Source organism: Erpetoichthys calabaricus, chromosome 7 (assembly GCF_900747795.2).
Source record: "Erpetoichthys calabaricus chromosome 7, fErpCal1.3, whole genome shotgun sequence".
Lineage (NCBI taxonomy): Eukaryota > Metazoa > Chordata > Cladistia > Polypteriformes > Polypteridae > Erpetoichthys > Erpetoichthys calabaricus.
The window spans coordinates 146,952,600-146,966,843 of NC_041400.2; the positions used below are offsets into that span (position 1 = coordinate 146,952,600).

Below are 14,244 nucleotides of genomic sequence, written 5' to 3' on the forward strand. Positions count from 1 at the left end.
GGTTCTGTCTTACTTGGTAATTATTTGTTATTCAAAGTAGTGTGTTTTCTAGATTGCAGTCAAGTTTACTTTTGGGTATGTTTTTTGCCTCCAATTTAAGATTAAAATAATTCCTTGCCTTTGAAGATCAGAGTTTGATTTTAAAACCATTATTTTATACAGCAATCAAAAGACTGAATGCAGAAAACATATAGATGGATAGGTGTCAGTATCAAATCATGTCTGTCTAAATTATAACAAACAAGACATGTTACTGAAAGATGGTTCAAGGCTGGTTTGCAGGGTTTTTGTTCAGGCAACTGGTTTTCCTGCAGCTAGGATTAATGGTTCTAAATGCAGCGATATACATGTACCTGCTAATGAACTGGCACTGCCGGGATAAGCTCAGGCTCAACACTAAATGGAAATACAATAAGCAGGATCTGAAATTGGATTAGAGCATATGTTTTTGAATTCTAAATAATCTTAAATAATTGTACTGTGTTGAGGTTGGGATTGCAGGCGGTTTGAGGTGGTATAGGGTGGTATGCAGTGTCTGTACAGTAGAATAGACACCACTGAGGCTACATTCGTGGACACAATCACAGGAGGAAAACTAGAGGATTTTAGGAGAGAAACATGCCACATGTCCAGGATGCTGGAGGGCATATATTTTAGCCATGAATGTTGTAAGAGTTGAGCAGTAAGGGAAGTAGATTCAGTTACTTACAGAGGTAGGTATGAAGGCACAAATGGAAATAATTATTTAGAAGAGCTTACTCTTAGCTATGTTATGTGGTGTAGTGACTGTAAACAATGAGATCATCAGTTCACTCTCCTGCAGTGACTCAGCATTTGACCCTGAGCAAGTCGCATATGAGTATTGACCGGGCCATGTCAACGTATCAGTACGTGCTGTTACAAGTACTTGACCTGCATACTTTAAACTGTTCAATCATAAATATCTTTTCATTTTTGCTTACCAGGCACATGAAGTAGATGATAATATTGTAATCATTTGTCAATTTCAGAACAGATGTATGTGTAGAAGAGATGAATTGCATGGTCTGGTCAAAAAGATTTTGTTTGCTAAATATGACTATATATAGGCAGTGAGCTTCACTGAGGTATGTACAGTACAAATGAGAAAATTTAACCCACTGCTTATACCTGTGGTGAAAAATGCATGTTAAAGACAGACATTTCTTCATCCATCATAATTAAAATAGATTATAAATAAGAGCAGTGATGTTACAACTGTCTTTGAAGATGGATAAAGGAATTCCAAGATGGCTGAGAAAGAGTAAAGAGTAAAGGTGACCCACATTGAGTTTGACCTTCTATATTATGCAGTGATCAATTTGAAAAGGCAAGACAAAGAATTCTAACCGATCAACAGTTAACCATCTAAAAAATTGCTATTCAAATGAAACTCTCTTCAGGATTACTCAGTTTTGAGTGGAAACATTTGCATAGATTGAACATCTACACTATGTACTCCAAAATTGTAAGCTAATGGTAAAATATTTCAGTGTCAGAAAGTGTGTGTGTGTGTGTGTGTGTGAGAATTTGAAAATAATTCTAGAAATCAACTTTGATTTCATCAGTTGACAAAAATCAAAATAAACCTGAGGGAAGGATATTTGATTACATTCCAATACTCCAGAATAAAATGAATCCAAAACTTAATCACATCATAGGTGAACATTGGAACAATTGTCCGATGTTTATTTAAAGGAGAATGGACATAAAAACAATGTATGTACATTATTCTTTGAAATAAATGTCACATAATGTTTTGATCATTCTTCATGTTGATATAGCAGCATGATGTTTTTTTTTTTTTTTTTTTTACAAATGATATAGAGCAATGGAAAAATCTGATGAGTCACAATAATTCATATATTTCTGATTTACAATATTTACTGTAATACATTTTTGCAGCCATTAAATACTATTAGACTACGTTATCATTGGTATTAAAGGAATACACTCAAAAATAATATTTGTTTTATCTGTTACTTACCTCGGGGCCTCTGCGGGGGTTAGTGAGGGCCAGTACTGAAGAGCAGCATACATTATTAGAAGGTCCATGAAAAAATTAACATTTCCTCTTGTCGCATAATCCACATGTCAGTTACCTAGTTGTATGCTCACAACATCCAAAATGCATATATTTTTTGCTAAAATATTGTTAAATAAATTCTTCTGTAAAATAAGACCAGTGCACAAAAGTGAAGCGCATTCAATTAAATTTTGAATTGAAGACAGGGCTCTTGACCAGTGAATGGGAAGTGGGCTGGTGGGGGGAGGGGGTGTCTTCTATTCAGAGGCTTGATCCCATTTAAATGAGCTTTACTTTCAGGCATTGTTTATATTTTCCAAACATATTTATTTACAGTATTATAGCAAAAAATGCATACATTTTGGATGTTGTCAGCATTCGACTGAATAAATACCTTGTGGATTATGAGACACAAGTACAGTAATCCCTCACCTATCGCGGGGGTTACGTTCCAGAGCCCCCCGCGATAGGTGAAAATCCGCGAAGTAGCGACCTATATTTATTTTATTATTTATACATATTTTAAGGCTTTATAAACGCTTCCCACACTCATATAAACCTTTCTCACTCTCTTGTTAACCTTTCCCACACTCTTATAAACACTTCCTATGCTCTTAAACACTTTCTACATTCTTAAACACCTCAGACCAACACTGCACACTGCACGCAGCGATCAGACGTCAATGTGTCTGCACGCGCTTTGTGAAGGGGGGCAGCTGAACTCTCAGCAGAGCAGAAATGGACTTTGTGCTGCTTCTGCCAAAATGCCTGCTTGTCGCTCTGCGCGTTTGGAAGGAGGAGTGTGTGTGTGTGTGTGTGTGGGTGTGTGAGAGCTGAACGCACCTTCGCTCAAACCACCCCTCCCTGGAAGCACAGTACGCTCCTGCCACTTCGCATTGTCAAGGGGGTGGGGAGCTGAATGAACGCTAAGGAGAAGTGGACTTTGTGCTGCTTGTCGCTCTGCGTGTCAATAATTTTAAGCCTGTACATCACCAATTTTCCTGTCTCACTGTCTTGTCTTGCGTGAAGTTAAAATGTTTTATAATAGTGAGATGTTACTCATATCCTTAGCCCGACATCCACATATCATATGTGTTAACAAAGTGTGTTTTATAAGTTTACATGTGTTTAAAGCATGTGGGATGGGTATTTTAAGGCTTAAACTATAAAAATGTTTATTTATATGGTCTTTCTATATCGCGGATTTTCTCCTGTTGCTGATGGGTCTGGAACATAACTTCCGCGATAGGCGGGCAATCACTTGTATTTAAAAACCCGCGAAGTCGTGAATCTGCGAAAAGTGAACCGCGAAGTAGCGAGGGATTACTGTAACAACATTTTTTTCAAAGCATTTTAATAATATTTACTATACATTTATCCTAATTTAAGTGCTTCTACATATTAAGGAAATATTTAGTTCAGTAGTTTAAAATATTAATCTAATGTTGTTACTCACTAAGTCTTGCTATGACCATATAGATACAGGATACTTAATTGCCAGTCCCAACAGATTTCAAGTCAGACCAGATCTGAGCATTTGAATGTCCTTTAATTGTGAAGCAGCCCTGATTTTTGTATATTGTATAATAGCTGTAAATTACATGGTGAATGTTTGTTGTTAGTAGCATGCATTCTGTGAAATGGTCAGTTGGTCTTTTAGGTCTCGGTCTTGGTCTTTGCTCTTTGTGGGCTCATAATTTGCCCAGTTTCTGTAAAGTGTTGTCTTCAGTACACTGATAATGTAAATTAGATGATTTGAAAACCTGCATTTCACTTCCTGCTACTTCTGTAAAGCTACATGTGCATACTTAAGAAATGCTGCTGGGTGTGCCAAAATTAAATTAGTGTTATCTGAGCATTTGTTTAATTTTGTACATTTGTTCTTTGCATCAATGACATCTCATGCATCATTTTAAATGCTTTAACTCAAATACAAAAATCACAATCTTTTTTATGGTCAGTGTTTTTAAATTTAGAAATTTCCCTAAACAGCAGTGGCGTTTCTCATTAACAAAAAAAAAGTGAGGTTCAGTTTTCTTTTTCTTTCTTTGTTTCTTTCTTATTATTGACCACAACAAACCCCACTCAGCACAGCCATACAAGACCAATTTAAAATCACCAATTTACCTGACACAAATGTCTTTGGTTATGTGAGAGGATTAAAAAAGTACTATATGCAAACATATGTACTGTAATAAACATTTTCAGACCTGCTTAATTCAGTTCAGAGTTTTGAGTTGCCGGAGGCAGTCCTGGCAACACTGGGCACAAGGCAGAAAGGGGAGTCAAGAGAAAATGCAAGTCCTTGGAAAGGCCTACTCATGTATGCTACAAAGACACATTCACTCCAAGCTAAGTAAAGCCAATGCCGCATTACAATACTTTTAGTCATGGGGTATGTCGGACTTGACGACAGGCGCTGCTGATTTTGTCACTGGTCTATGTCAGCTTAAATGACTAAAAAATCACTGGGCATGTTTAGAGACTGCATGTGAACCTTCCAGCCTAACCATGTCTGCCCCTTTTTATGACAGCCAATATAGCTTGCTGCCTGATGGAGCTGGCACTGTACAACCCTGTAAATGAAGGTTGTAAAATAAATGATGTGACATAGCCCAAGATTTAGCAATTAACCACACATTGTTTGGGATGTGGATAGAGAAATGGAGTATATGTGGTTGAAGACCTCTTAAAATAGAGATAACATGCGACTTACACATTGTGTACACGAAAAAAAAGCACACAGAGAAAACTGTACTGTGATAAATTTAAATATAAAATGGTAATGAGCAATGTTTAAATATTTATACAGGGTGAACCCTCCTTTGTAATAATTTCTCCATTACATATGTGGTATACAATTTTTTTCTTCAATTTTGATATACAGATCTCTTGTGAATATACCACTGAAAAGATTTATGTACTGGAAATAACTTTTTAATAAAAATAATAAAAATGAAAAAAGAAAATGTGACAAAACCAAACTGGCGAAAGAAAACATTATATATAATGTGAAACCCTACACACAAATAGAGAGAAAATACAAAATAATTAAAATAATGTGGTAATTGTACAGTGCAATGTATAGCGCCATATTAGGTGCAATTCCTTGCAAGAATTCAAATTGCGGCACCCCTCCTTTGTCAGTATTAAATGTTGCAAGCTGCAATTAAAATGAACATATCTTTTGGTTTGGACAGTTTTAGTGCCACACAGACTTTTTTTTAAAGCAGTAGGCATGCCATTACAAGGTGCAAACTTAAAAGTAGTACACTTTCAGGCAAAACTTTGTGTCACTTCATCAAGTTTCTGAGAACAAAACAACTCACTAGCCTTCCTGCTGTTAAGACAATTTCAAATACATTATGCCTAACATGACCACCTGGCAGAAAATGTGATGCCTTGAATGTGTGTGTATTTGTCACTTTGCACATTTTTCCTGTATGCTTTATCTTGTGCCACCACACATAGACAACAACCAATCATGGGATTTGAACCATGGACGCTGGATCTGACAGCCAGCAACACTGTACTACCATACCATTCTTCTTCATATTAAAGTGATTACTTTACTTCCCATAAAGGGCAGTGCGGCCTGTTGGGTGGGATGTTGAACTGTAACTTAAAAGGATGTTGTTTCAGTCCCCACCTTACATTCATTAAATAATTTAAAGTGTTCACTATGCAAGACTCCAATACTACATAAATGCTGTTCTATTCTATACTGCACATTTTCAGCAGGTTGCAGCATTTTATGCTTTGCAGACCTTTAGTAGTACACTTTTCAGTACAGTTCAGCTGTGCCATTTTGTATTGGTTAATTTTTTTAAGCGGCAAGAAAGGTTCAAATAAACTCATTTGTCTTATTTCTGTTACAGGATTTGTCACAATGGCAACACAGTGGATTTTCCTCTGGCTTATAAGCAGCATTGGCTGTCTTGCTGCAGATGAGGTTATTACTATAAAAGGTAAGTAATTTCAAATCATAATATTATAAACATTAAAATGCATTACGTGCAAATGATTAATAAAGCAGTGGTTATAAATAGATTCAATACTGTTTCTAGGAATAGAATCATCGTGTCATCCTAAGTATAAGGTAACATAAGAGTGTTTATAGTATTTTGAAAGATTGATCAATGGTATTTGGAACTGCCAGGTGAGGTTATGTTGGCATAAAGTGCACGAGGCTCCAGCAGTAGCTGCCATTTGGGATCACTTGAGGAGAAGGGTGTTTGCATGTGTCATAGAACAGTGACTTATGAGAGGCAAATGATGTGAAAACCCAAGGCACCCATCTCTGTGACAAGGCAGTTTGGGCGAGAGTGCCTAGGAAGCAGCAGTCAGAGCTACCAGACATAATGGAAGCTAATAAAGTCTGGAATACAAATTCAGTTGACAAGAAGGACAGTGAACCTGTGTGGACGAGAGGAGAAAAAAGTCTGAGCTTCATGCATAGGATAAAAAAAGAAAAGAAAAAAGTGACCCGATTTTCGAGCTGTAGGTGGGTAAAGAAGATTTATTTTTTTATTTTTTAATATGGCTGTGTATCTTTTCTTCCTTTACTCCTCCCACTGTGTCAAGTGAGGCATAGCTTGAAACTGGATAAACCTCACCCTACATTACAAAGAATTTTCATCCATCCATTTTCTAACTCAGGATTGAGACATTAGTTTGCTGAAGGACAGACATACACACCTGCAGTCATTGAAACTGGGCCAATTCAGAGTCGTTAATTAACTTAACCTGCACATTTTTAGGATGAGGGAGGAAGTTGAAAGAATATCATAAAAATGAAAGTTGTCAGAGATGATTTTTGGTGAACATTTTAGTATGTACAGTCCTTGCATGATTGACGCAGATAGTCTCAGTGCAATGTATTTGAAAATTAAATTAAAAAAGACTTGAATGCCTGAAGGTAATTGTCTCTATGTGAAACTTATAATGGACTCTGATCATTAAGAGCTTTGCTTTAGCTTTTGGGTGCAAGCTTGTTAAGACCAAAAACATAAAAAAGCAACACACATGACTTACACACTGCTCCGCTGTCTTATTGATATGTTTCTCCTCTCTTTTGACATGTTTTAATTTCATCACAGTTGCTACAGTTAAATAATGGCCATAGGGCAATATTAGCAGATAAGATGAACATGCTCAAACAAGCGAGCAAGGCTGGTATTAGCCTAGTGTTCCCCCAGGGTGTTCTTCTTCCAAGTCTCCCTAACTTTCTGAAAGCAAATATAACAAATAGCTCAGTAAAGTTGAACTTTTTGTTTGATTACGGTTTGATGATGTTATCGTGCAATTTTAAATAATATGGCAATTAAGCCCCATGTGCAATGTATAGCAGTTGCTTTTTCATGATAATCAATAAAGAGAAATATTACAAATACATATTCTTGCACATATTACCTATTCTAACACTGCCTACAAAAGTAGCATATTCTACTGTCTAGAAAAATGGAAAATATCTGATGTAATAAAGAAGTCTGCTGCCAAGTACATTTCAAAAACACATTGAAAGCAACAGTTAAACTTGTTACGTTAAAGACTCTAGACTGAGAAAAACTAAACCAACACAAATAATTTTGATAGCTTACCATCATTACCCAAGTAAATTAACAACATTTAAAAAAATACATATAAAATAATCTATAATTTCAACTGAAACATCTGTAAAGAATACATATTAACAAAATCTTATAAAACTGCATTCACTCATTTGTTGAAGACTGAAACAGTGAAAATGTAAATTATTAAGTATAAATATATATATATATATATAAAAGAAATATAAAGGAAATCAGAACTTTTTATATTATACTAGCCATCCCCCGCGGCTTTGCCCATGTATTAGTGAAACAGGACAGTGAGGGGGGCCCTGGTCTGCTCCCTACTCCTGACGTCACATTTCTCCCTCCCCTCGGCCCGCAGCCTCTGTCTCGGATTAGTACAAATATATTGCTCCTTTAAGCGAACTATGATTCCTAGCGCGATGAGAGAAGTTGCAAAATCAACCGTAAAGTTCAAGTAAATTATAAAAAAAAAAAAGATCTAAATCCGTTAAGTAATTCTCTCGTTTGCTAACTAAGCGGAGTTAAGGTTACGCCCCGAGGCATACGCAGGAGTAAGGAGGGCCCCGCAACCTGATGAATCTCTCTTGGATTTGCTCTAATAAATTGGTACTGCAAGCGAACTATGAGCGCGATGAGAAAGTCGCTAAATCAACGGAATGTTCAAGCAAATTATAGGAAAAAACCCGATCTAAATCTGTTAAGTAGTTCTCTTGTGAAAATTGGACAGACATACAAATGGGTCTAAAAAACTATATGAAATGTCGTGCTTGGACCACAAAATTTTTAAAACCTTTTCTTAGCGAGCACTTATGGGCCAAGGGTAACCTACATTCCAAATTTCAAGTCCCAAGTCCTCATCGTTTGGGAGATTTCGCGATGAGTGAGTCAGTGGTATTTGGCTTTTATATATAGATAGATTAAGATATTTATTTAGAGAGAATTGTTCTATGCTGTGGTCTCCTGGGAAAGCAATTTGAGCTCAAACGATGCATAATGCCTCAACAAACTCATCAGGAAAGCCTGTTCCATCACAAGGCTAACCCTGGACACACTGGAAACTGCTGTGGAAAAGAGGATGGTGGTAAAACTAGATGCCGTCATGAAAATTCCCCTCCATCCCCTCCAGGAGGCAGTCTCTTGGAGCACTTTTAGCCACAGACTCATTTCACCATGGTGGGCTAAGAAGCACCTCTGTGGATCTTTTCTGCCCGCTGCTTTCAGGAAATTCATTGCTTCCTCCCTATGTACCAAACAACATTTATTTTGCAATTTTAAGTTAATTTTGAAATTTCTTCACAATATAAATTATTGATTGATTGATCAATTGTATGATTTGTTTTTTTATGTTTCCTCTGCTGCATGCATCTGAATTTCCCCTTGGGATTACTAAAGTTTATGTAATGTAATCTAATCTAATTATGGGGACATGCTAGTGTAATAGTTTGCATCAAGAATCCAGCATCTTGGGCTCAAATCTCATGCCTGGTCATTTTCGTTGTGGGTTATCCCTGATCTTTGCAGATTTTTCTCCAGAACTCATCCCCCAAATCCCACCCTGGATCCTCAAGGACAGATGTGTTAAGCTAACTGGTGGGTCTAAATTGATTAGATTAGGTCTTGCAATGGACTGGCAAACCATCCCGAGCTGATTCCTAACTTACATAATGTCCCCTTTATGTGTTGCATGTACAGATTTGCATGTTTGTCCATAGAAGATGTTTTATATTCAAATATGTTTGCATGTTTTCTACTAATTTATCCTACCATTAAAATGTTGTTATTTTCAAATCTACAGTTCAAGAAAAATGTAATCCATCACATCAAATCAGATGGTTTATCACCCTCTCCAACTTTAGAGCATATACCCTGAAAGGCAACAAAGCTCATGTGTCCCCCCAAACAGGCATTTAAATCAGCTGTGACGTCAGTACCCAGAACAGAATGGAGGGGTCCTGACTACTGTCACATTAAGTCATTAGAATATGAAAATGTAGATCCATATTACTCTATAAAAGAAAATTAAAGTACTAAAGCATTAGGAAAAGCAGTCAGGAATCCAGAAAACATATATTAACGGAAAGCAGTGACCAGAATTCTGCTTCAGTAAAAACAAAGAAAGAGCAGAAACACTTCAGTTGTAGCTGCAATGATTTAAAGACTCACATAATTTACTTTTTCTAAAAGTAAAAAAAGTGGGCTAACAAGATACCACTCTGCAAAGTGTCATCCTACCAACATGTCTGTAAGCAGAAAAAAGCGGCCCAGTTGCAGACAACACTATCTGTGAATATAATGGTAAAAGGAGAAAGTGCTTACAAATATCGACATCTGTATATGATAAACAGCGCTTATTGTATTCATCATATTGTGTTCTGAATCTGAGATATTCCTGACACTTCATTTGTTAATAGGCTCATATTACATACTCTAGTATCTCTGTCTCTATAAACTATGTTTTTCGTTTGCTTGCTGGTTGGCTCCAATCTCACTGTTGCTCCCATGACTGTGTTATAAAAGGCACAAGTGCAGGGACACTTGTTGTATTCTCATTGTGCACGTCATAAGAGTACATGAAATGAAGAGGACCAGCGGGGAAGTGTTCCACAACCTGTTTACCCGGGGCCTTCGTAGGTTGGTTTGTTAAAATATTTGATTTGAATCAGTTGTGTAAATTTAATTAATAGTTTTCCCTTTCAGATTGTATGTTTATGGTATACTGCAATAGGGTTTCCTCTGTAAAGTGCACTGTGATTTTTTAAGGGATAGAGGAGTGAGAGGGAGGTGCTGATCATTTTTATAATTACCTAAATGGGTTTCATTCATTCAAGCCCTAGTGTGTGCTTGGTGTGTGGGTGTGTTTGTGTGTGTCCTGCAGTGGGTTGGCACCCTGCCCGGGATTGGTTCCCTGCCTTGTGCCCTGTGTTGGCTGGGATTGGCTCCAGCAGACCCCCGTGACCCTGTAGTTAGGATATAGCGGGTTGAAAAATGGATGGATGGATGGATGGTTTCATTCTGTCTGTTAACCATTTAAACATTTTTTATTTGTTAACCTGGTCTGCCATCACTCTACTCCAATTTAATATCCTCCAGGGCCTTTCCTGGGCCTAGATTTTTAGTTAGACTCTTTTGTAATTTTTGAAATTATGAATCTTTAGTTTATGGCCCAGAATTTCACTCTAAACAGAAGACAGCACACATTTTGAGCCTCGGATTTTAACAACAGCACAATTAATCACTGAGTCAATTCTTTATGAAAGTAACTTGATATTTTTATTCTTTATTTAAACTATCCAACATCTTAAAACGATACTTCTTATGTTGTGCAATAGAGGAAGGACCAGACAGAGCAAATAAAAAAATTAAAAAAAAAACAAAACTTGCAGATGATTTTACAGCATGTCTGTTAACATGCCAGGAACTTTTAGCATAACATAACCACAGGTTTGAGTGTGATAATTTCAGTAATATTATGAATAATATATGCAGTAAGGGACCAAAGTAATTAAAATGATTCTGTGGCCTGTGTGTAATTGTTCTAAATGAGGAAAACTTTCTATAAACACCCGTAGCAGCCAGTGTCATCTGCTAATGCTCAAGCCGCAGCAATTTGTGCTTATAAAGGCATGTTGAAGGTGTCTGTTCAAAGTAAAAGATGGACCACTTTGAGTAAATTAAATGTAATGCATTTTGTTATTTGTTCTGTTTTACATTTGTAATATGTGAAACAAAATTTAGGCTACATAATCATTTTAATACATACTCGTAAGGGTAAAATTGGTAGTATATCCGTTACGTTAATGTTTTATATCCACCTCAAAGCCCTTCACCAGTTTGGATAGTCATGTGATCAGTGGACTCGGTGTGAAGTATCTGAGACACTGGAAAGTTTAGCAGAGGTACAGGCTGCTTATTTTAGAACAGTGTTGACACATAATGATGCTCATTTTATGTTAGGCAATTGGCATGATACCTGTATTCAGATTTGGATTGGTTTTATTAACCACAAAGTGGAAATCTGTTCCAGTCAGCAACACTGAAAAATATATTTACACACATGTACAGTGCAATGCATAGGCTTCCAATGCTAGAGAGGGTATTACCTGTAAGGGAAAACATATATGAAAGAGAAAATAATTTCCCAAATTTGTGATGATTAATTGTAACTGTTCTGAAATTGTAGCTACTTGTGCACATTATGCAAAGCAGGTTTTTAATTTGTTACTTTTATTGAGTCTTCATGGACGGTGTTCTGTACATTTTTGCTTATGGCTGTATTGTTTATTATATTTATCTTCTTTGCGCTCTGTTGGTTGGGATATTGAATATTTGGAATCGCCTATATTCTAAGTTTCCTTACACAGATAACATTACTTTAGAAATAAAAAATTAAAGTGATACCAAGCATCTTCATGAAATTTTTCATTTGCTCCAGTCTCCTAAATACAGGTTAACATCTGAGTCTACTCATCTTAGATTGTACCAAGATCCAGAATATAATTGTGCTGCTAATTAGCAGAGCACTAACCACAGTCTAGTACATCTGGTATTGATTAATAAAGTGGGCATATTTAGCAAAGAGCGAGACAAGTGAAATGTAAAACTGGATGTTCTCTACCAAGTGCACTTTGTGTTGTTATTCTTGGAGAGTCGTGCATCTTCAATGTAATATTGTTGCGTGACTGGGCCCAGTAGGCTACAGACTGATTAATACAGAAAGAAACTTTATTAAAGTAATTATAGATGGATACAGTAAGTAAACAGCAGCTAATGGTTGATTGACAGATAGATAGATGTGTGAGGCATTTTATAAAATAGAAATAGATGGCTATGACAGACATTATATAAGATAGATAATAGATACAGTATATATGGTATGTATTATATTAAATAGATATAGATAACCAGATGTGAAAGGCATTAAATAAAATAGGTTGATAGATGTGAAAAGCATTATATACAATGTTGATTGATACTCCACCTTAATAAAAGGACTAGGCTCGGTGTATTTGTGTGTCTGTCCAGTTGCTAGTTTTAGGAATAAAATTTCAAAAATAGGCAAAACGTAAAGAAAGGGTAAAAATAATGAAAAATAATAATAAATCAATGTGCAAGTCAGACACTCTAAACCAGGACAATATGGTGCAGGACAAAGTGGGCATTTCTGCTAGGTTTTTAGTGGCACACAAGGCCAGTTAAGATTTAACAAGGCTGCACAAATCCAGCTTCACCCCCATCAGCATTCCTGAGAAAATGGCTTAACTGTAGCTTTTTACAACACCAAGATCAGCCCTATACTTCATGTGATAACAAAGGTGTAAATCAAAATTGAACTGACATCTTTGCAGAGGCTCCTTTAGCTCAGTATGTGCCAAATGGACACAGCAAAAAGTCCAAGCAAAAAGCTATTATTCAACGAGTGCCAACTGTGAATGACAAAATAATGGGCCCATAAGCAGACACTGGTTCTGTAACTGGAAGTGACTTTAATCCAATCACTAGTGATTACACCTTCCTTTAAAAACTACTTGTATTCATCTCCTGTCTTCTGCATGCTCTGAAACGTGTTCACTCTCTAAAACCAAAAAGCTGATGAGCTGCTCTCTTTTTAGGAAGCTGAAAGCTAACAATCTCTTCTCTTTGAGATCCTGAAAGCCAAGCTCCACTCTGCCAAGGAGCTCTGTTCCAATAAGTGAGCCCCATCTGAAATGAATGAGAAGAAGCCATTGCTTCAAGAAAAGAACTTCAGATTCTAAACTCTTGTTCCAAAAAGAGTAATCCCTGTAAGATTCAAAGGACACAGCAAAGAGCCTAACAGCAAGCTGAGAAAAGCATAGCACACCATGAACAATTAAACCCATCACAAAGAGACAGTGCACTCCAATGTAAGAAGAGTCCTCCCATAAGACTGTTTATCTGTGCCAAGATAAATCTGAATCCAAATAGCCAGTAAACAACCAGCTTCTTCTGCGTTATATGTTTGTGTATTGTCTGTCTTGCATCCTGTCTCCTATGTCAATATACAGGTATATGCAGTGAAAATATTTTTATAATTTTTGTGTTTGTCAGTAAATTGTATAATTATGTTTCTAAAAACAAGTGCGCTTCAATTATCTTGATATAAGTCATATGGCCGGAGACCACCTCCTACAAGCAAAGGTAAAGAAAATAAAGTAGGATCCTTACCAAATTATTTAATGAATTAATGGCATTGCCAAAAGCAAAACTGATAATTAATTAACTATGTGAAAAATCTCTTCCTCTTTTCTACATTATTTTGCCGTCCCTGGGGATTGGCAAGTTAAAATCAATCATTTTTCCTACAGCAGTAGTGACCACCGCTGCACTTTCCCAGCAAAACACTTTAACAATAAGCAACACCATAGCCTCTGCTTGTAATCCTTATATCTTGAATACACACATATATATATATTTATAATTCATATAATTCTCAGCATCCTTATCAGTGTTGAGTGAGGTGGACCAAAGAGTAGATTGGTTCTAAGTTTGTAAAAATGAAGGCAAGAAAAAAAGAAATATTGAATGTTAGTGATTTGTATTTTTTTTTTATATTATATTATTATTTCTATTATTATTTACTTTTTTAAAACTGACATTCTGTTTATA

The 14,244-nt window shown here is 36.3% G+C and overlaps 1 protein-coding gene across 2 annotated transcripts in view; it reads left to right on the top strand.

The window, feature by feature from the left end:
- The window catches only part of ghra (growth hormone receptor a), a 307,719-nt gene that overhangs the window by 150,094 nt on the left and 143,381 nt on the right, over positions 1-14,244 (top strand). For both annotated transcript variants that reach the window (XM_028805525.2, XM_028805524.2), the window contains exon 2: positions 5,923-6,012. In XM_028805525.2, the coding sequence (XP_028661358.1) occupies positions 5,934-6,012 (79 nt within the window). In that variant the 5' untranslated portion in view covers positions 5,923-5,933. The remainder of the gene's footprint in view (positions 1-5,922; positions 6,013-14,244) is intronic.